The 24,062-nt window shown below is 45.0% G+C and overlaps 1 protein-coding gene across 5 annotated transcripts in view; it reads right to left on the reverse strand.

Annotated features, from left to right (window-relative positions):
* Positions 1 to 3,412: 3,412 nt before the first annotated feature.
* Positions 3,413 to 24,062, reverse strand: part of mctp2a (multiple C2 domains, transmembrane 2a) — a 46,379-nt gene continuing 25,729 nt past the window's right edge. For all 5 annotated transcript variants that reach the window (XM_019865403.1, XM_019865404.1, XM_019865402.1 and 2 more), the window contains 6 exons: positions 18,072 to 18,191; positions 15,577 to 15,618; positions 9,603 to 9,712; positions 9,412 to 9,521; positions 7,985 to 8,082; positions 3,413 to 4,349 (listed from right to left, as the gene is read on the reverse strand). In XM_019865403.1, the coding sequence (XP_019720962.1) occupies positions 4,290 to 4,349; positions 7,985 to 8,082; positions 9,412 to 9,521; positions 9,603 to 9,712; positions 15,577 to 15,618; positions 18,072 to 18,191 (540 nt within the window). In that variant the 3' untranslated portion in view covers positions 3,413 to 4,289. The remainder of the gene's footprint in view (positions 4,350 to 7,984; positions 8,083 to 9,411; positions 9,522 to 9,602; positions 9,713 to 15,576; positions 15,619 to 18,071; positions 18,192 to 24,062) is intronic.

Genomic DNA, 24,062 nt, shown 5'->3' on the forward strand with positions numbered 1-24,062 from the left:
TGCGCGGCGCGAGACCAAAAAAAAAAAAAAAAAAGCGGATGTGTTCACATCTCTAATGATACCTGATTCCCTCGGGCCGTGTGGCCAGACTCACCGCCGCTGCCGCCAATTCATCACGCGCAAAAGAAATAAATAAAATAAAATATGGCGACGTTTACTCGGGAGGCGAAGAATCACGTCGCGTGATGTCACTGTTAATTATAAGAGGGGGATACAAGTGGTGGGAAGTTCAAGCACTTCAATATTTGAATCACTGTTTGTTTGTTTTTTTACACAGATACGTGTACTTCTTTTTAAGTCTCAAGTGTGTGTCCTTTGGCCACGTTTGCTCTTTGCGTTGTTTTCTGACAGCCAGTAACGAGGAAGCGAATCACATTCCCATGCAGCAGTGCTTGTTGTTTTAATTCCAGCGGACTGGCCTCCCATGTGACCTCGTCTTCAAGTGAGCCACTTGCGGTCTTCGGGTGTCAGGGCCGGCAAACCTCTGATCCCGGATCCGACGCTGCCGGGACCGCGGGCGCCGTCCCAGCTGTTGTCTTCATTTGAATGCGCCGGGAATGACATGAAAGCGGAGTCGGTTGAATTTATTAATGAGCGGAGGGCCCTTGGAGAGGTGCTTTTAAAGGCCAGTGATTTCATGCGGGCACTTAAAGGCCATCGTCGTCTTGGAAGAATTATGGTATCGTCACACCGCCGTAAACTGCTATTAGTCACCATTTTCCCGCTTTTGTTACGTCTGCTTGGCTCTCTTCCCAGTGTGAGCGTACCAGACGCAAAATGGTCCGGCTGCCAATGACATCCCATACAAAAAGAAATCTGCTAATAATGCTCACTTTAGACTGGCACTCTCAGAGAGATATTCATGAAAAGCATTTTTAGTCATGCTGCGGATGAAATTGAGCCATCCATCCATTTTCGGCACCTGCGGGTCTCAAAATGGGGTCCGCAAGCAGTCACCTGGGGGTCTACAAAATAATTAGCAATACATTGTGTCTTTTTTTTTTGTTTGTTTTTAACTGCATACCTACATATGGACACCGGCATGTGCGTAAAATAAACACACTAAATCAATTACGCCTCACATGCACTTCTGCTATACATTCACACAAACAAAATAGCACATTGCAAGCAGAAAATATGGATAAAACACCACCCGTAATGTGATGTCTGTGGACATGCCTGTGCCTTTGGGAGGCGGGGCCTAGCAGGGCCGTATGTGATGAGACTTTGTGTGAGTGTGTGGGCGTGAGCTGTGGCCGCCAACAGCTTCTGCGTAAGTGCGCGTCGCGTATTTTACGTCTCTCCCTGTGCTCGGTAACCGGCGGGAGAGTGCATCGGCGACTGCGGCTCTCCTTTCCCACATGCGGGGGCATTAAAGTACGTAGACATAATGTAAAAACTCCGCAAGCATTGAACCGCGATATAGCTGGAGAACATTGCACACCATTGACTAAGTTACCTGTCAATCACAGGGGATATATTCACAGACAAGAGAAGCCTTTCTCACTTTGTCCGAATGTGAGAACGACAGAGACGTAACCATGACTAAGGATGGATCGTAGACATTGACCATGCAACACAAGAGGCCTTCTCTCACTCTCTCTCACCAGTGTGACGCCCGCCCAGGGGCTCAACATCAGAGGAACGTCTGCATGAAGAGGAAAACAGGTTGTATGGGGGTCCGCGCACACACACACACACACACACACACACACACACACACACACACACACACACACACACACACACACACACACAGAGTGCCTGTGGTGATGCCTGAAGGACTGTCATGGAAACAAGCAGTGTGACAGGCTCTGGGTGTGTGTGTGTGAAAGAGGGTGGGTGGGTGTGGGGGGCGCAACAGCTGCAGGCGCTTCCTCTTTTGACAGGCAGATGAAGACATCACTGACACACCATGAAAAACAGCGACTGTGGAGTTTCAAACAGTGTTTCTGAAACTGGGGTGCACAAGAAATTGTGAAATAAATGATTTGGCATCATATCAAAACATGCATACCTTCATGTGGGCCGTGGTGTGCAAGAACAAACATAGTAAGGCAACTTATTAAAAAAAAAAAAAAAAACATGTACATGCACACACACACACACACACACACACACACACACACACACACACACACACACACACACACACACACACACACACACACACAGTATGAGTGATCAGGCCATGTTAACTGCTGGGCGGCCCAAATGTTCATGAGCAAGCGTGTGTCCAGGGATCGGCTCTGAATTCTCGGACCATATTGCATTCTGGGACTGCATCGTCCCCTTTTGGGAGAAAACACTTTGCTCAATAATTCTCGAAAGATAATGGCATGCCTTCACAGTCTAAGAGCGCCAGTGCGTCCAACAACTGCCGTAACCCTGCTGTCACACTCTTCTTTACGATCCGTTGGGAGGAGGCAATTCGGAGCCTTAACAACCTCAGCGACACGCGCGGCACACATCTGACAGCTTTGGAAGCACAACAAACTAAATCACATTGTGAACTGTTACCGCGTGGCAGCAACCAAGGGAGCCATTTGTAATCAATTTAAGTCACATACGCCGGAGTTCTCCCGCACTATTTCGCGGTTCACAAACAACACTGTGCAAAAGTCGACTTTCTTTGTTTTCACAGTCGTCAGTATCACTTGCAACACATGAACTCGAGTCGCGAAATGAATATTTTTGACCTGTGTTGAGTTTTCAAAAACAAATTGAAGTTGATCAACCCCCCCCCCCTTCCCTCCCCCTCCCAAAATAAAATTCTAGTAGCATCGCAAATTAGTTACTCCTCTTGGGGGAGGCGCATCTTTGGGCCACCAGTGGTCTGATGGTATACCTAAAGCCCACCACAGCCAAAACCAGCCCCCCCGGGCCCGTGCAGAGCTGCCACCTGAAGGCGGGCTTTTTGTGTTTGTGTGTGTGTGGAGGGAGGTGGGGGGGGGGGATTTAGCTCGTCAGAAGCTCCGGGGTCACCTCCACACCTCCCTCTCACTTTTGAAACGGACCCCTGGTGGCAGTTCCTGGGAGAGCCAAGTGATGTCTCTATCAGCTTGTCAAAAAAAAAAAAAAAAAAAAAAAAAAGATAGCCCGGGGCTCCGCCGAGGTCCCCCCCCCCTCCGAGCCAATCAAAGTCTTCACAAAGCACAGATGGATGCTCTTTCACCACTGGGCTACTGCAGAGGAGAAGGAGGAGGGAGGCGGGTAGGGGGCACTGTCCTATCAGAACCCCCTCCCCACCACCACCGGGCATATAAAAACAAATCCCCCAAACCTCAGATCAGCTCTATGTTTATTTTATATGGTCAGTGATTTTTTTTTCCCCCTCCTGCAACTGTTCCCAAACTTTAATGAGCCAAGGCACATCTTTTGCATTCGAAAAAAAAAACCCAAAACGTGTACATACTGAAATAATCTCTTCTGAAATTATTCCAAAATAGTTCATGTCTGCATGTGAACAGGTGGGCACACACATTAATCGAATTTAGCGGAAGAGCATTCAATTGTTGCGCCTGTCATTACACGTCGCTGGCATAGATAGATGAATACGATATATATACACAAGGTACAACATCTGTAGGAAATAAATACATTTTCGGACCAAATTTAGCTCCATTGGATCATTTCTCAAGCCACGCCAGATGATCTCCTACAGGACATTGATTGGGAATCACTGAAATTCTTGACAGACTGATGGAGATTTTTTTGAGGACATTTTATTCCTTTTAAATAACATAGCACGGTATGAAAAGTTCGCTGTAGAGATGAAATAAACTGACAGCATTGATACGGCATCCTTACCAAAAAAGGACAGCAGTGCAAAAACATGGCTCCACCCTCCCCACCCCATAATTCTGATGCTTTTTGGCTTTTAATGATATTAATGCGCGGATCAAGTGGAATATATTGCCATCGTTTGTTTTCCATAAAATGTTAAGTCCGGCATTAACTTTGACTTGGGGCGAAGATCTTAACACCCCCGAAAAAAAATACGAAAGGATATTTAAGGTAAGCCTCATTCCTCCTCCAAATTACATCCAAAGATGAAGGCACAGCTTTTCTCTTTCTTTCTTTTTTTTTTTTACCTCTCGGCTGGTGATGGACGGGGCCGTGAGCTGGCCTCATCCTTTTCCTCCTCCCGCTGTCAGCCAGGGAGGCAAACACACGAGTCAGAGGGCAACGTGAGGGGGCGAGGGTTTGCCGAGTCGGGGTGCAACGGTGGAGCTCGGGTGGCACCGGCGCGTTGTTTGTCAGGCGGACTGGGTCGGACCCCTGCTCTCTTACTTCTTCTTGCGTGGCAGGTTGTGGCCGGTGGGCGCTCTCAGTGCGCTATAGTGCACCTGCAAAAACAACCGGGAGTTTTTTAGTGGGAGGCAGGTAATCCGAGCTCAGCCGAGCGCACGGTAATGGCTCCCCTGAGGAGAAGTCGGCGCAGTGGGGAGATAAAAGCAAGGCGGCCTCGCAATGTAATGAATCATTTTTTAAACACGAGAGCAGAGGGGATTAATCACGCACAGGAAGGATTTCGGGAATCAAGGGTTTTGTACTAACACCTCATTCGACACCCCCAATCACAATATTAGAAGCGGAAAACAGCTGAGGTGACCCGCAAAGCTCCTGAAATTTACGGTTTTCCCCCTCAGAAAACTAAACTCCAAAGTCCAAGTCTAATAAAAACATCAAAGCTGAAAGCGGTGATAAACGGGCCCTCGCTGCCCCTTTTTGTCCTCGAAAACATCATCAAAAGTTTCACGCAGAGCTCTGCCCATGTTACACGGCAGAGTTAAAAAAAAAAAAATAAAAAAAAAAACTTTGTTCATGTATCTCACATCGCTGTCTCTGACTGGCCAACTTCTTGTTCCACTTCTTGCATGGGGATGTGCGATTTTTTTTTTTTGGTGTGTTTTTTGTGCATCCAATTTCATGTAGATTAGTGAATCTGGTGTCATTTGTCTGAAAGGAATTCAGCCCCAAGCATTCACACTTGGGGCTGACCTCACTTCTGTTTGCAGCATAACAGGCAGATGCTGCTTCACCATGTTTGCTTTGAACTCTGGCCTGTCCTAATTAAACCCAAATGTCCATTTTTTAAAAATCAATTTCAGACATAAGTTTCCAGAGGGCGCTCCCTGATTACCTGAAGAGAAAGAACCGAATGATGCAACACTGTTCAGGTCCATCATTTTCCAGCAATTCTTCATATAGAATGTGTTTTATTACATAAAAGAGCCACTCAATTTAAAAATGAAACACGCTTATGTACCCTGGCGACAATGTATGTCTCGAACGCGAGCCACCTAAAACACACTTGGTAGCACCATTTCGGGATGAAGCGGCTAATTTGGGCAAATGCCATGGCTTGACCCACAAAAACTAGGACATTAATTTTAATGAGCCCAAATCGGTAACAACATATGTATATATATTTTTGGAGGCCAAATGGCGTTTAACACAAAAAGCATGCGGTGAATGTTTGATAAACATTTTCATGATTTGTCTTGTAACATAAAATTCCCCCGACAGCAGTTTCGTTGATCGACATGAAACAACACGTATGCAAAAGTCTCAAGAACTCATGAGTTGAATCGCCAGTTTTCCATTTTGGGCAAATTCCCGGACTTGCACTTTGTTGAACTCATCCAAATGAGCGTCAATTGGAAGCAGGTATCCTCGATAGATGGGCAACTTTAAATGTTTTGAGGAGCATGGCGTTTGATGTTTGATGATCACTTTGAAAGTCGGCCATTTTAGGTGAATTCCAGGGCTTGTATTCTGACCAAGTTCTTCTGGTGAAATCCCCCAAATGAGCCCTAATTGGACAAACATCCCAGACAGATGGGCGATGCTACATAGCAAAGGCTTTTTTTTTTTCCTAAGTCATCTAAGATCATTTTGAGGATTTGCAGTGAACAAGGCGCTCTGTCAATGATGTCTGCAGCATTAATTATGTTTGCATTTCCCAGACAAAAGACTTCTGGAAGTAGGGAAGGACATTCACAAGTCTGAAACATTTTTCCTGACGTTTTAATTTATTCGAATCCTGGACCATAAAAAAACGGTTTGATTTTGTGCAAAAGTGTTGCAATGTAGCATGTTCTTCCGTTGGCTACACATGTCAAATTACCCGAGACTCACTCAAGTTTTCAGCATCGCCTCGTTCTGCAATTTCTGAAATGATTCTTTTCTTGACAGTCGAGAAATGTGATGCGGCGGCGCACATTTTTCAAGTGATCGCGGGGTGTCTTGAAGAGGAGCGAGCTAAAAACGTGCTGAAAAGTTGCTTTTGAAGCGCGGCGGCAGGCGCACGCTCAAACAAGGCGGCAAATCTGTTGAGTAAAAAGGTAAGGAAACGTTATGCTAATTAGCCGGGCGGGCCGCTATTAGAAACGGGAGATGGGGAGTGTGGGAACAAAGTGGCAGCCTGGTGCATCACAACATGAAACTGTGCTCAGAACTGACAGATGCTTCTCATTTCCGCCTTGTCAGAAGTCCCGCGTTTGAGGACGACTTTGTAGATTTGCGCGGCCGCTAATTGCCAAGTCACATTTGCGAGAAGGACAGGAGTCCGTTTGTGGTGGTTTTTGTCGCATCCGACGATTGTTCCAAGTCAACAAAAAACAAAATATGCGCTTTCTTACAACGGGGTCTCTTGGGTATATGATGTTCAGGTTATTTCGCCACCCCACCAAAGCCATGATAAAAGGCACTTGGGATGAATCTTAAGAACGTTGGAGCTATTCCCAACATGTACTTTCTCTCCAAAAAGTATTGTTTCCTTGTGTGTACAATTTCAAAGACGGAAAAAAAAAATATGTTGTATCCCGACGGGGGAGGAAGACGGACAAAAGGAACCGGAATCAAAAAAAAAAAAAAAAAAAAAAAGCATCCGCCACCTTGTTTTGCCAACTCGGCCGTCCAAATCTCAAACGAGACAGGCTTCGGCGACATCACAGACGAGGTGGCCATGATGTTGCTGCGGGGGGGGGGGGGGGAGACATCAAGGGTGAGAGAGTCTCGCCTGGATCCGCACCGTCAGGATTTTTCTCCCCCAGGGTTCGGCGAATGGGTGAGCTACGTGGGAGATGAAGGGAGCGAGGTGGCACTTCATTTCCTAGCAGAGCAAGTCTCTCGACTCCTTTCCGAACGCTCTGTGATGATGACGCCAATGACGCGCCGGCCGAGGCTGACGTGTCCATCACGCCACGCATTCATTGACCTTCGGCACCCTGCGGCGGAGGCAGAGGTGGCAAGCAACAAAGTACAAAGCCTTTGTCGCTGCACTAATGTCGCTTTTCAGCTGTCTTTTTTGGGATAACTTTATTCAACCTCTGCAGATTGACGGCAGGACCAAAAAAAAAAAAAAGATGTGAACAGAGGGGAGTCAAAATAACTGCGCTTGAGTTGTTGATTGACGGATTGATTGAGAACTTGGGGATTTATGACAGATGAAAAAAAAAATAGTGAGCAGTGACATAGAGGGTGTGTAGCAAGGAGCATAATAGAAGAAAGATATTCCCCATCTGTGGTCTAATTAAATTAAAAATAAAAAAGTTTGATGTTTTTGGCTGAGAGAATGACTCAAAACCAAGAGCTTCAGCATTTAAAAATGATCACTATAATCAGCAAACACAGTCGCTGATGGCTGCGTGGTGCACTCGCCTGACTCGAGTGCGGGCAAGCGTGGGATCGGTTCCCACTCGCTGACGGCGTGGATGTCGGTGTGAATGCTTGTTTGTCTCTAGATGTGCCCTGCGACTGAGTGGCGACCAGTTCAGGGTGTAGTCTGCCTTCCCACCCAACTCGTGATGTCAGCTGGGATAGGCTCCAGCAACTCCCCGCGACCCTCTTCCGGATAATTGGGATAAGAGGATGCATTTCCGGCACTGCGCGGGGATTCTCGTACAGCAAATAAAGCAAACGTCTTGAGGGAATCGGGTCCCTATTTGGATGTAAAAAAAAAAAAAAGGTCCGTTACCTTCTGAACATCTGACGGCATCCTCTTGAGGAAATCCAGCAGCTCATTATTGTCGATGGTGTACGGGTTGCGCAGCTTCTTGGTAAATTTGTTCACGCCTGCGAAAAAGGAGGACACCGTTATCGATGGAGGACCAACACGCTTTGCGCCGTACACATTCCGGCGATTCATCCCAGGAAGCCAAGTACAGCATACACAATACAACAACCCAAGGGTATGAATAATTTGGGGCTTGCCTGTCGGCCGATCCGTATTGCAAAATAGACGAGATACATTCAAGGCTGAAATCATTCATACCCGTTGGGAAATGAATAATTTCGGGTTTGATTGTAAACTCCCGCTCTCCGACCGGGTTAAACGTACTTTTTCCTTGACATCCAAAAGAATTTAGTCTCTCGATCGAGTTGTGCAGCATCAATAATAATTCCATGGCACCAATTACTACTTTCCTACTAACTAGGGCTTTGGTGCAATGTGTTGGATCTTAAGAGTGCTACAGAAAATGCACAAAATGACACACGAATTGCTAAGCGTAGGTTTCCGCATTAAAAACAAAACAAAAAAAAAAAACCCATTCAATTCATAAAAATTGCGATTTGGAGGGGGTTCACGATATTGCTTCATTTTGGAAGGACGAGCCACCTTCTGCTCACTTCCAAGCGCAACGCCATGAGACGCTCCGTACAAATGAGTGAAAAACACATCTCAGCGGTCTGGTAATGGGACTATTATACTGGCAGCTAGCGAGTGCCTCACCTCAACGTGCAGACAAAGAACCCCGGGACCTAAATATGTGCACGCAACTTGAAAGGCTTGCCTTGAAACCGCAGGGATGGAGGTTAACAGGGGAGGCAGAGAAAGCGTCTCCGTCTGCGCGCTTTTTTTTTTTTTTTTTTGATACGATGGGATTTTGGTATCGATTGCGTCGAGGGCTGCGCGCAAACGGAGAGCGGCTGTGGGCTGGCGAGCTGGTGGAGGAGTGCCCGTGGAGGGCAACGTATTTCCCTGACCACTGAGATGACGGTCCGCGCGGTATAGCCACACTAGATAATGAGAGGCCTTCGGAGCGCCCAAGGATATGCTGTGTTATATACGGCTCCGCAGCTCTCCTTTGTGTTCCCTACAAAACCCGGGGCCTTTTCCTGCACCGGGCTCCGCGGCATCGCAGCCCACACGGAGCCCAGCGCGCCGCTGCAGACGTCTGATCTGGTTGCATGAGCAGAGGTGTACGGGGAGAGATCTTGAAAAGGACTTCACTTCATTAAATGATATAGGGTGGGCAGTGAAGTCGAGCACGGCGGTTCTCCGACTGGAGCTTCCGCAAAAAAAAGTTAGCAATTCATTATTATTTGTTGCACCGTTGGTCGACATCTCGGCCCTGTGAGATTTTTCATTCGATTTTCGCACAACGGCGTGAATGCACTTACCCCATATGAGCACAATGTAGCGCAGTGGGATAAAATATAATAGCAAGGTGGCTACAAAGAGGACCAGGCAGGCCAGACACGACATGAACGGAACCGACCAGTTGAATAAGCTGCAAAAAGAAGAGGAACGGCGTCAAAATCTATTCATTCAACGTTTTGAACAAAGTTAGTATAAAAACAGAATTGGGTACTTCTTTGTACGCTCCCCGATGTTTGCAAGCTCTTCCAAAATGTTCTGGACGGTCAAGACAACTTCTTGCACCATGTGTATCTTGTCCATCAAACCTTTTTTTCCGGGTTCCTAAAAAAAAAAAAAAAAAAAGAAAGACAACAAAAGCTCTGATGAGGTCAACCGTTTGGTCATTGCGCCGCTTAGACAAAGACCGAAAACATGTCTGGTGAGCAATTATGTGATTTGCCTATTCAATGGTTGTAATGAGCGAACAACGTCCACTTCAGACTGCGCTTTTCAAGATGAGATGTCCTGAAGGAAATGTGACTGGATGCCAGACAGGCACACAAATGCAAAATGTAGCCTCAAATGTTGAGTGCACGACACAACTCACGACCATTTAATACGTTAACAATCAAGACTCTCATTTGGATAAAAAGTAGTCCTAATGATCAATTGCAATCAGGTTCCACATTGGAGAAGTTCCATTGCCGCAACCTGCGTGGGGTGCCCGCCTTCCAGAATCGTGAAAACTGTCCGTCTTGGTTCAATAACCCAGAGGATGTCGACACTTTCTGCACATGACAGAAATGCTTTTCCCTTTGCCGAAGCGTTATTTACGTTTAACACATGACATAATAATTGAGTGTGGCAATGCACTAAGTCAACATGTGCGAGGTAGGGAAAGGGGGTGGAGGGGGGGGAATAAGGGGGTGGAGGGTTTGTCTTTTTGATCACATCAAGGCACCAAATGGAGGACGCGTGTGAAGCCTTCCAGAGGGAGAGGAGTGCATCGAGATAACGCCGCCTAAAGAGGCCCGAAAAGGCTCACATCAAAAGGAGGAAATAATGACAGGAATGATGACAGAGAGGAGGGAGGCGGAGGGCAGTGGCCACGGAGGCTGGAGGATGTCTGCCGTATATGTTTATGATACCAGACAAGCGCGTTGACGTGGTCCAGGCGGGACGCCGCTATCACGGTTCGGCGAGGCCGCCCATGGGAACGCGGCGGCGTCTGCAAGCGGGGAGAGAAGGGAGAAAACTCCCCGCTGTCAGGCCCGCAGGAAGAGAGCCATTCCCACACGAGCACGTCCTCCCCCAACCGGGTGTCGGATCCTGGCTCCGCAGCGGAGGCTCGCCGCTGGCCAAAAAAGGCAAAAGCATGGCAAATATGCTTTGGTTGAGAGGAACCTCTCACGCTCTTAACATGGGGACGGACTATCAGGGTTTGGACTTAAGAGTTCAGATTGGTACAGTAAGCGCTTTTGAGTAGTGAGGGGTACCAAACCTCTACACTGACCCCCCACATCTCTCGCATGGAATACATTCAATCCCCACTTGCAGTCGGTGAAAATCTGCGATCTCGAGGGACCTCATAATTGTGTTTAGAGTTCCCGCCACATGCTTCAAACACATGTAAACGGTTAATCTTAATAAAACAATTTTTTAAACGCCTAAATGTACTTTATGTGAGCACAAAAAGAACTGAGAGATAGCATACATAATGTATCGTCTGCCGAGATACGTCGCAAGAGCCTTTGAGAGGCGGGGCTTGTCATCGACGAGTCTGCATGTGAGTGCCTGCTTGAGAGCTGCGGCCAGAAGCAGCTTCCGCATGAGATCGCTCGGTGCATTGGGTTTGACCGTTCTGCTTGTATTCAGTTAATGGTTGAAAAGTGCATTGGCTCTCCTTTCCCATCTGAGCGGGCATTACAGTAAATAAGTAAAAAGCCATCAAAAAATATCTTAAAAAAAAAAAGTGCAATATAGTGGGGGCAACTACGAACCAAAATACTGTATAGCCAGAGGAGGTTGGGGTCGGAGGTGGCGGGTGGGGTTTGGGGTACCGGTACTTGGCAACTTTGGCTGTGGTTTAAAAACTGCATATCGTCATGAAAGAGTGGAACGACACATGATGTACGGAGTCGTACTTTTTCTACAAAACGGCAAAGTGATTTTCTCTTCTATAAAACCAACCCCCCATCACATGACAATATTTAAAATTAAAAGTCAAAAAGTGCAAAACGCTGTTCGTAAATTTTCCAGTAAACGAACCTTGTGCAACATGAATGGTGACATATTGTAAAAATGGAGCAAGACCTAATTCTGATACAATTTGGACAGATTATCTAAAAAAACATTTTTTTGTTTTTAAATTGATTGGTCCCTTTGTCACGTGTTTCATCACTCCTTGACATCCTTGAGGGACAATGAATGATACTTGTTTATTTCACCGGTCAGTAGCTTAGAAGAGCATCTCTTCAGCTCCTTCAGTGGCGGACAAAGTAATAAACCTGTTCAATTGCACTAAGTACTGCAACCATATAGGGGACACACACACACGCACACGCACACACACACACACACACACACACACACACACACACACACACACACACACACATTGAATAGTTACGACGTACTTTTATATCTTCCAAGGAACACAGAATTGAAAAGTGGCCCAAACAAGTCCAGCTCTAATGTAGGTTATTATACATACTGTATGTATAGAGTGTATAATAAGTGCAAACAAATCATCATACAATGACGGCAGACACGGATAAAGAGCGAAAGCCTTCGCTTTCATATGTGAGGGAAAGAAAACCGACAAATAGATGCCCTCTGAAGTATAAATAAATAGATGCCTCTCTGAAGATTATCATTATTCATTTCCTTTCACGGAAAAAAAAAAAAATCATGAAATGCTCCATCTCCTTGGTGACAAGACATACTTTCCATGTCTTTCTTCCGTCAAACTGGAATAAAACAATTTGAATTGGACTGCGCAAATCGTGAATGTCTTCTGATGAGAAAAAGCTGCTAAAAGCACATTCGCATATCAGCTCAAACTGTGCAAACAAAAAGAAGCGTGGTCACGGAAAACTCATTTGATCCTCTGAACAAAAGTAAACAAAATATTTGTGGTGGCGGGAAGAAAAGCTCATTTGACTCATTGGATTCATTCGAATAAGCGGTGGAAAGGTGAGGCGTTCCAGTGGTGTCAAAGTACTAACACTACAAAATGTAGAGGTACTGATTCAACTCTTTTCATCTTCTACTGTCAAATATTTACCAGTTGTGAAAACTTCACAAAATGACAAAAAAAAAACCCAAAAAAAACCCGCTTACATGGCGCTTGAACATAAACACAGGAAAAAAAAATCCCCCTATGTCGCACGTTGTTGTTTACCTCATTCAATGGCAGCCATTTTCAGAAAAGGCGGCCCCTCGAGTGGCAGCCATTTTGGAGCGTTCCCCGGTTCACGTTCCTCCATGCCATTCATTGCCGCCCTGTTTTTTTTTTTCCGACTTCTAAGACCCTAAAATCTCAGTCACTCAATCAAGAATTCAAATCGGGTTAACTTTCCCCTCCTTATTTTTAGTCCCCTTACATTGTGAGATCAATAAAAATAAATACTCAATTAGAGCGCAGTTACCAAATGACAAATACTGGTTTCTTCTCACCACTTAGCGGCACATACAAAAGGATTCATTACGCTCAAATGTGTTGACAAAGCAGTTCTTGAGGCATCGCATGCTGCGGATGATGGCACGGACAGTCTGGTGCACTCAAGGAGACCCGCCGGTGACACTCGGTTGAGGCATGGAGAGAACAAGCATCCCCCCCTGGCCCAGGCTAGCACCCCAACAAGCACCTCCTCTGCCCCCCATCCCCCCCATTGCCCCCGCCCTTTTTTTAACTCCCCTCTGGGAGCGAGCGGAGGCCCGGACCAGCTCCCGGCCCGTTTCATCTTCCCCTGCCTCAGTTCTATCGGGGATCTGTGGACTAGTTTTGCCTCTCCCGTTTCGTTGTGTTTTGATTAAATAGCGTCTGTGTGCACAATTGATACCTAAGGGCCAAAAGGGAAGTCACTTTGCCCACACATAATTTGTAAGCTGTTTCGTCCCACCCCTGAGGACAGATTTGTTCACAGGCCGAGGATCTGTTGTGTATTATCCTGCTGTAACACTGCGTCGCCTTTCGCCTCTTTTTAACATCATGCCTTAGCATTCCCGCGGTTCGCATAGTTCCCTCCTCGGGGGAAAGGAGGGGGAATAAAAAACATATTTTGGGTGGTAATCACAACCTCCTTATGCGGGGAGGGGGTGGGGGGTTGGTCTTTCTTGGTATGTTAGCGGAGAGGCTTTGAAGCCGTCAAACTTAAAACTGATCACTCTTTAACCCCAAATATTTTAAAGGCGGACTTTGATAGGAGGTGTAAAGCGACACGGGCTTGATCTCGCCGAGCGATATCGCGCTCAAGTGACAGCGCAGACCATAACACCACTTTCAAATAAGCCACTTTAAATTAAAGCTGACAGCTTAAAACAAACACGGCCCGCTGCTTAATTAGTAAATGAAAGGAGATATTTCATTTTTTTTTTCTCCCTTCTCTCAGTATGCGAAAGGGCTTAGGAAGTCTCATGGAGGGGCGGGAGAAACATTTCAGAGAGCTTTAAGATGAGAGGGGCACGCTCGCATCGGCGTTTCTTCGACGAAACTAGAAAGACCTTGATCATAAGCGGAGGTTCAAGGTGAAGACAAATGTAATAAATATCCACGGAAACGTTGCTATTACATTAATTACACTGCGTCAATCCTGTCACGTTGCTATAAAAAACAATTTTTAGTGCTATTTTCTGTTAACTTGTGTGTGTGTGTGTGCGTGTGTGTGTTGGCAGAACAATCATGCGAGTTTCATCATCCTTGCAGACAGGAAGTGCCGGTGTATATGTTTTCTTCCCTTTTCTCCCGAGTAGCCCGCGGTCATCACAACAGAATATATTGAGCGCATTATGGATATGAATGCCGGGCTGGGACGCGCAGCACAAGGGTCAGCGCTCGCAGGCTTTGCGTCGGGCACGCACTTCATTGCCATAAAGCAATAATGCGCATCGCTGTTAAGTGTCCCTTCCTTACACCAAAGGGGGGGGTGAGTGTAATTGAATGTGGTATTCCGTGGCATGGGAAGAAGGCAAATTTTTTCAGGCTCCTTAAACATTTCCTGTTGTTTTAGTTTTCCTGCAGACAGTAATAAAGATGCTTTATGATTTTTCCTCACTAAGTGAACAAGTGGAAGTGGCTCGTAACCCCTTTGGGCAAAAAAAAAAAAAACATGAAATAAAATAAAGTTTTTGCAGCTACTTGGGAGTGAATATCACCCACAACTATTCCATTTGGACAGTAATGAGATCTGAATCAATCCACAAAATGCACTTTTACGAGGACACAAAATGTGAAGATGTGGGTTCTAAAAAAAGGCTTGCAGGACTTTTGGGGATTTATTTAAGAGACATTGAACACCGCAAGGTATGCTTGGTAATGCCCTTTATAAAAACTAGACAAGTAAAGATTTTTGATAGTTGATAATGTGAACAGGCAGCTTGGTGGAATAGTGGTTGGACTGTTGACCTCACGGTCCTCCTGGTGGAAAATCTCTGACGAGTGTGTTTTGGGCTTTTCTCCGGTTTTTCCTCCCAAATTAGGCACGCGCAGCGATACGGCAAAACAAAACCAAACTGGACAATTGCGAACTAATTACGGTCACTGCCGCACACCTGGCACATCGTCCTCGCGTACATGCCAACTCGCTGTAACGGAATAATTGCAACCTCCGGTGTTCCTATCGGCGGCATAGCGGACAGTGTGAGCACCATCCGCTGACCGCACCCATGCATTTCGGCAACAGAGACTCTCCACGCTTTGCTTTTCAGCCACAGGCACTGTACGTACAACTGTAAACACAATATATTTAAATCTGATGTATACACAGTATGTAATATAATGGTACGCCTTGGCCGAGGCTTGAAATTGAAAGAAACTCTTCATGTCCACATATTTTGATGCATCTCTTGATGTTTCCTCAAGCCGCAGACAGTCAGCGTTCAAGGTAAACATTACAGGATGCTCGCGGATTATTTATAAAACCTCGAGACGTACCACCAAAACACATTAGCCCGTAAAAATGTTCGAGCGCGACCAGATAAAATACCTTCTCGTCGTCCTCTTCATCCTCACCCATGCTCATGTTCACCTGGGAGAAAAGAAAAGGGCAGAGAGAGATTGAAGTGAATGGGACATTTGTGGGGCGGGAGCATTTTTAACAAACACCTCGTAATGAAATTTCCTTTGAGTACATTCACCCCTATTGGGAGAGGCTTGTTGCCATAGAGACGGCATCATGAGGTGACCTCAGACAAAAGGAAGAGGTGAAAGAGAGCCTTCTTCAAGCGAGCACCGTCACACCAAAGCAATCTCATTTCTCCGCCACGTAAGCGCACAAAAAAAAAAAAAAAAAAAACAGTGGGGGGTGGGGGGCAGGGAAAAAAAACATTTAATTTGGATGTTGTTGCCGATATCACTTTATATCAAGTCATCCCTGACCCCTCTGTGACATTGCCTTTGAACAGCGCTTTTGTCATTGCCAGCCGGAGGGTTACGAGAGGGTCTCGGCAACTGGATGTGGAGAGTGAGTTGGGCTTTAACATTGCCCAGGGATGCAACCTTTGCCTGCAACCGCATACGCACTCACCGCTGAGGTGGCACCACTTTGGGGAGGATGTGTGAGCGGGGCCAGGCTTCTGGCAGGGGTGGGAGTCGGAAGTGTGAACAGCATTAACCTTCAGAGGCATGTGTAGGGCAAACATCGAGCCCACAGCAGTAGACAGGGTGGAGAATGCACGCTCACCCCACTTACACCGTGCGTGCTCGAAAACGGATGGTCGGATGTTTGTGGTTGTTTGCATTTTTGTTGCGTGTTGGCGTTTACAGGCTCCCAAAACTCGACAAACAACTAGCGTATTTTCCGGTCTAGAAGTCGCACTAGAGCATAAGTCGCATTTTGGGAGGCTTATTTTATTTGATAAAATCCAACAGCATGAACGGACATGTCATCTTGAAAGGCAAATAAAAATTAAAATAAAGAACAACAGGCTGAAGTAAGTGAACGATATGCTAACGTTACATGACACATAAACAACGAACTGAGAACGTGCCTGGTATGTTCACGTAACACATTAAGAGTTATTCAGATAACTAGAGCATAAAGAATATGCTAACAAGTTTGCCAAACCATCAGTGTCACCCCAAATCGCTAAATCCAATGAAATCTTCATCCTGCGTGTCACTTTTAAAGAACTCCGACAACTCCGGAGGTAGAAGGTACGGCGCATCCTCTTCTACGGCGCTTACGTTAGAGTCATCGTCAGTTATTCCGATCAGTTACCGCCAATGTGGAAAGTATCAACACAGGCCTAGAGCACCCTCTTGTGGTTTAATGTGAAAAAAACACGTGAAATGATATAACATGTTCATCATTTCACACATAAATTGCTCCAGATTATAAATCACACCCCTGGCTCAACTATTAAAAAAAAAAAAAACTGCAATTTATAACCCAGAAAATACGGTAAAATAACATTTTTGCGCATTTTTCGTCAAAAAGAAAAATTAACTTACACATGCCGAGTCTTAGCACAGGATGCGCACTAATCACTGTAGTTTCAATATAATATGCATTTAGGGTAAAAGACGCGTATTTAGCATTTTTTTCGAAAGCCGAGACTTCATTATTTGTGTGTAAATGGTGCAGTGTATGCACAAATTCAAGTACGTACATATTGAGGGACTACAGACAAATGTGCGTATGTACAATTCAAGCACAAATTTGTGTGTGTTCGTAAATGAGGCCCATTGACTTGGCTGGTTCATTCACTTATTGGCCCGAACAAACTACTTTGTGATTTTGGCTGGGTGTTTTGGTTCATGATCTTGCTGCATGATAAAAGAGTTCCCAGTCAGTTTGGTTGCATCGTTCTTGAAATTGGCACGCAAAATGTTTCATTTCTGAGTTCATTTCTGAGCAGATCATTTCTTTCTCCAAACTTTAGCCTTTCAGTCACCTTAGGAAAGGTTTTTCCATCTCATCAGCCGAGAAAACCCGATTTTTTTTGATCGCTTCTCCGGTCTTTTTGTGTCAAATTCTGCTTGCTGTGTCTTTTACAGGTTAGATTAAAATGGCCTCTCCTGTCTCAACATAAATCTGGACATTGATGACACATTTCTGTATGGTTTCAATGTGCGCAATACTTTATTTTTGTACTTCCTCCGCGTCTGCCGACTTTGTCCAACACCCTGTGGGCTTAATTTGAACTTGTTGCACTCCATTTTTCTGTTTGGAATTACCGACAACCCACACACGAGACTGACACTTTCCTTACCCACACTTCAACTATAATTCAAGTAAATTATGTCAAACTGCCCACTTTTTGAATCGTACGCCAAGCATGGAAAGATACTGCTGCTATTAAGCCTAAAGACAGACTTGCTATAATACGTAAATGACAAAGTGTGTGGGCGAAAAAAGATACTGCTGCTATTAAGCCTAAAGACGGACTTGCTATAATACGTAAATGACAAAGTGTGTGGGTTTCAGTATCTTCATGGTGCAGGGTTACATCGGCAAACTGCAATGTCAGTTTCACTCACCAGGTCCTGGTTGGAACTGCTGTTTCTTCCACAGAGATGAAGGTAGTTCCAGCTGATGAGCAGGAGCAGGAAGAGGGGAAGCATGAAGAGTTCCCAGTGCCATACTGTCACCAGGAAGATCTGAGGAGACGGAACAAGACAGATTCAATGCGATACAGCTCAAGAGACTTCAAAATCCCCATGTGGCCGTCACTAAAACAAAATCCGAAATTGATTTAAGCGCATTCAAAATCTCTCGGAAAAAAAAAAAAGCACTCCAAAACCATAAAGCCTTTTGAGAGTTTGGCAACAGATTATGTCTGAAAATTCAAGGGACAACTTTTTAATACGTCCAAATCCTATTTAGACACACGGCGATAGCGCTGTGTTGGCAGTGAGCGCTCTTGCTGAACAGAAAGTATGACGGATAGATGCGCGCTATGCCGTCTTTTTTAACCGCCGTGTCAAATCCTCTTAGAGTCAGAGACGACGAGAAAGTCTGACGAGGGACATATGGCAACCGGAGGCGCATTTGCAGCATTTACCCTTTCGGCTGCGATGATACTGACCCCCGGTTGAAATAAGGCGGATCACGCTGAATGCGTAATCCCTTATAATTCTGTAAAGGAGTAGTGCATGAAACGCAGATGCATTTCACAGCGGAGCGCTAATTGGATGGTTCCTTTTAAAGCCACTTAGTGATCGTCAAATGAGTCTGCCTACAAGGCAAACGATCGGGAACGTGTGAAAATGATTTTACCAGGCGCGTGACAAGAAGGAGGTGGGGAAAAATGTCCCCGATATTAAGTTGAAGTCTATATACGCTTGACTAGAACACGTATATGTATTCATTTACAATTCTTTTGTTAAACGGGGTATAGCTGCAGATGTCAAATGCGGCCTTCAGTCAGATGCAACTCAGGAAAGGCCTGATTGACAGATGATGGTGAAAAAAAAATATCGCATCCTGGACTGGTCACTACCTAATCTCAGGGCACATATAGACAACTAGGCATGAGATGATTACCAGTTTGACAGTTTACCGTGGTTTTAAAAAGTCAAGGTTTCAATTGCTGTCCGTCATCGATAATGAGCCGAGGGGACTTCTAAGCAGGGCACAATATGTTTGGCTGCTTGCAGAGTTGAGTAAACAAGCGACATCTTTGAAGTTAATTGCCTGAAATTAACTTTTTTTCCCCCCTTCTCAGAAAGCAGAGAGGGGAGGGGTGAGTAGTTCTGCACAAAGGAGCAGGGAGGCAGCAAGACAAAAAAAAGACACCGCCGACATGGATGCATTTTCGCCTATTGTCCCCAATAAATAAATCAACAAAGAAAGAAAGAAAGAAAAAGAAAGAAAATGGCGCCAGAGGGCACTTGTTAGCCCCAAGGACAACATGAGCAGCTTTTCTAAAAATAGCTCACCAGTGATGGAACACTGTGACTTAGTAGGAAGAATTAAAACAGAAGAATGTTGTCATGTATTTATTTATGAAAGTTTTACAAGGTACATGTTTCTAAATATATAGCAAATCTTCTATATTTTGTTGAAAAAATAAAATATATTGTGTTCAACAGAAAAAAAAATACTGTTTCTATTCAGCCAAATATTTCAAAAAAGGACAATTGGACCTGTAATTTTAATGACGTGAAACCACTGTATTTTTGCTCGCGGTTATTACGCCAAATCATATTTTGAAATTTGGAGTCTTCAAGGAACTTAACATGTTTTTGGAGGGTGAGCCAATTGAAAAAAAATATGTTTTTTGAGAAACAGGTGTAGAAAACAGTGATCCCTTTGAGAGAGGGTACTTCAGGTACCCAATTTATTCCCTAGCAATGACAGCTACAACCTGTACCCGTGCTATGCTAGCGCCTTAAAGCTAGACAATAACAACAGGCTCAAAAGAGCTGCGGGCTGCTTGGAGAGTGAACAATATGTTTGCGTTAAAAACCCGAGACAGGACGAGAAACACGGAGAGAGCGAGAAAGAGCTCGGGGCCTCGGTATAGCGGGGCCCCGCAAACAACAGATTGCTTGTGTCACAGTCACCGCGCGCGGCATGTGTACACGTCGGCTCCCGGGGGCCAGTCTACCTAGTGCTGCTCAGGGAACAATGACTAATGCAGACAAACGCCCCCGAGCCTCTCCACCGCACCGCTTAGTATCCTCTGACAGAGCAGTAGGTGAGCTGAGGCGACCACAATGAAGCGCCGCCTTTCGCGGGTGGGGGGGAAGAGGGACCGAGCTGTGCTGCAAATATGGAGGAAAAAAATGCAAGTAATTATGACCACTCCCAAAAAAACTTTTACAATCGTCCGTTTTAATATTTTAAACCAGCGGTGCGGTGTATTCTCTGCATACGTATTGCTCAGTTTGTATGTAGCTAACAGTTTATGCATCATGATGAATTCATCGTGGCTCTGTCTGGTATGTGCAACTTGGCTACCGGGGGGTGACAAGATAGAAGAGTCATGCAGACGCGAAGAAGAGTTTCACTCGATTACTGTAAGTCAATCAGTTAACGGCAGGAATAGTTGTGTTGTTTTCAAACGGAACATTTTGCACCTCATTAATACATATTGAATCACAAAACCGAGGCTCGTACGCCAAAACGTCGCTCAAAAGTCCGAAAAATAACCACCATCGAGATGGTCCCCAAAAATGTCACTGGGCTCACATCATCAACGTGGGTACTCGGGAGGTTGAGGGAAGCTCTGAGCTACTTTTGCAGAAGCAGCGAGGTGGCAATAGCTTCAGCTGGTTACTAGTGTGCCGAAACACGTTGCCGAGTCGCTCCTAGATAACTAATCATCTCACCCCGTGAGCAAAAGATAAGGTCAAAATAAATGGGGGAGGGGGGGGCCTTGTTTTGAAAAAAAAATGTGTTCAATCTTTAATTGCCAGTTTCTGTGTTTTAAAAAACAACAAAAAACAAAAAAACAAGACAGTGGAAGCCTTGAAAGATCAGTCAGAATGCTCTAAACTAGCTGACACTCAATAGGTTGTCTTTTTTTTCCCCTTTTTTTTCAAATGGCTGGCACTGCAAGAGTTCAAGGGTGATTACACCAACACATTGATGCTATTCATTCGTCCATGTATGGACTCATTCATTTCCCATGATGTGTTAGCATTCAGCTAGCGGACTTCAAGGCAACGTTATGTGGCTGTTTTATCTCATGTGTAATTCTCTTTTGCTACTATGTGAGCTGTGCTGAGTTCACTGTCACAATACAGTGCTTGTATCTCAATGTTTTGCTCTCAAGTCAAATACAAAGGAAAGAAACACCGCACGTCTTGTTTCTCACATCTCAAGGCACCGGTGTATTTGCAAATAGGAAGGGGGGGGGGGGTTCACTGTACAACAACTTTCCACAAATAGACAATCTGCTGCTGTTATTCTTTTAATAGCTCATTTGCATTACAGCGACAAACTAGCACAAGCGGGGGGTAAAGTTAAAAAAAAAAAAGGTAAACAATGAATATGCATGGAGGCTCTGTTATGAATAACCTGCGTCATGTGTTGTCACCTCAGCTCCCAAGAGACGCCTCCAAAGCAATGCTCCCCCCCAGAGGAATTCAGCTGGCTGGCCGACTGGTAGCTTGTCATATTACCCGCAATATTCCCATTATAGAAATTTAAAAAAAAGGGAAAAAGGGGAGGAAAGGAAGAGTGACACGAGCCCAGCAGGAATGTCGCCGCTCCTTGCTCTCGCCCGGCGAAAGCTGTCGCATTAACCACTAAAAGTCTAATTGCTCGGCCTCCGTCTTCCCGCGCGAGTCAACAGAGGAGGCCAATTCATTTCCGCCCAAAGGGGGGGAAGGGGAGGGAATCTGTCACAGGTATTCATGATCGCCCACTAATGCAAATTTCTGCTCGCCGCGTTCCGGCTCAGCGGACAAGATAAAAGCCTACAGGAAGACAATGCCTGGCGTCGGGGAAAAAAGTGAGTGCCTAAATGAGGGTAGAAACCAAAACTGTCAGACATATCTCCTCCATTCCTCCCTCACAGGTGTGTTCTGCCTTTGCAGGCTTTCTTTGCGAAAAGTGAAACATCTGGGTGGTTAGGAAAAAATAAAATAAAAAAATGTTCACTCAGGTGTTGTTGTCAAGGATCCCAAAGTAATGAGCAGCGGCAGAAGGGTACTCCCCCCCCCATGTTTCCTCACATCCTCCAGCGTTCCCCCCCCACTAGAAAGGAGACGAGACTAATTCCCCCCCAACTAAGTGGCTTGTGTTTTATTAGCAAGTGGCTGAGTGATTAGAGGACACGTTGGACAAAGTGCAACTGTAAATCTGTATCAAAATAATCCCCCTTTTAATTGCCGTCAAAGACGAGCGGAGGCCCTTTTCGAGTTCTCCTACCCCGCCTTCCTTCCATCCACAAATTACACGCGCAGAGCGAAACCTCGATCTTCTGAAACATGGCAAATGCGGTCAACGCAAAAGACAAAACAAAGCAGGACGAAGACAAACAATGTAGTGGAGCACGGGGCACAAGTGGCTAACGTAGTGATTGGCAAAGTATGGCCTGCGGGCCACATACGGCCCACTCTTTTCTTTCATTTAGTCCACCAAACATTATGAGTCCTGTAAATAATGATGCTTTAACGTCTCCATTTTGCAACTAAAATTAGTTATTTAAAACGTATTTATCACATGACATTATTGGTTATGAATATCTTGTAAAGAATATCATAAAAAAAATAATAATCACATAAACTGAACCAGAATTATCATGCGTCGCAACACAGTGAGAAAAAAAAAAGTTGGCACATCATCATTGCAACATTCCATGAAAAAAAAGTCGAAATTGTATGAGAAAATATTACTTTTCATACAATAATTACAATTTTATACATACCGTGTGCATTTGAACCTTTAGTTTAATCTAATTACTTCTTCATGAACCTTAATACCATCGCTAATATTTGAACATGAGAATTATTATTTGTGGATGATTAAATTAATCATCAATGTAAATTTTGGTGGATGATTAAAGTGTAAAGAATTAAAAACAATCCAAGTAAAATACTAACGATAAATAACAGTTAAACATATTTGAAAAATAACTGCAAAATTAATTAGAATGAACAGATTTTTCGTCCAATAATGGGGAAATCCGAAGAAGGGTTTAGGTTCAAGTGAGAAAATATTTAAAAAAAAGAAAAAAAAAAAAGAAAAAAAGAGAAGGAATTACTATCGTATTATTCTCGTCAGACCTCAAGGTTCATTCAAGGTTGCAACTGTTTGCCAAACAGTTGCCAAAACATTTGCCAGTACTTCCCATGGCGCAAGGGCATTTTGAACATGTTCAAAATTTTCTTACAAGGAAAAAACACTTTTGGCAAACATCTGCTGAATGTCTGACAACCGTTTAGCGAACAATTGTGACCTTGAACGAACCCTGACGAGAAGGCAACATTCTCTGCGTTTGCAATTGTTCGCCGCTCAGTGGGATGGGAGCTTAAAAGCCTACCTGAGCTAACTAATGTGGTCTGTATTTGAACAAGTGTTAGCGTGTACTGTAAATTACCGGCCGGCTGAAAAACAGCTGCATGATTCCAAGAGGGACACCCGGGGAGGAGACGAAACAAAACAATTAGCACTTCGAGGAGTATGAACTGTCTATGTGATGGAGATTCACTCTCCTTAGCCACCTGTAAGTGATGGGAAAAGAGGCCAAGCCTGGGCAAGCAAATCTACCAGCGGGGTTAAGAACAGCCTGACAGAGTTGTTTTATGGCGCCATTATTATTCCACTAAATGTACCGCACAGATGACCCCAAACCACCACCCTTTGCTTGGCTGGATGGAATTGGGCACGTAATCATAAAGCACTCGGCGATTAAAAGTGTGAATAAAACAAGTTCAAGCTGTGCAAGCGCGGCAGCTCCGCTGCCACACAGGCTCCCCCGGGAGGGAGCGTGGGGGATAAAAGATCAACAAAAGGGACAAAGACATGCCCGCAAAAGAGTTTCTGACATTCTGTAAATTGATTAACAAGAGGAAGAG

Source organism: Hippocampus comes, unplaced genomic scaffold (genome assembly GCF_001891065.2).
Source record: "Hippocampus comes isolate QL1 unplaced genomic scaffold, H_comes_QL1_v1.1 scaffold42, whole genome shotgun sequence".
Lineage (NCBI taxonomy): Eukaryota > Metazoa > Chordata > Actinopteri > Syngnathiformes > Syngnathidae > Hippocampus > Hippocampus comes.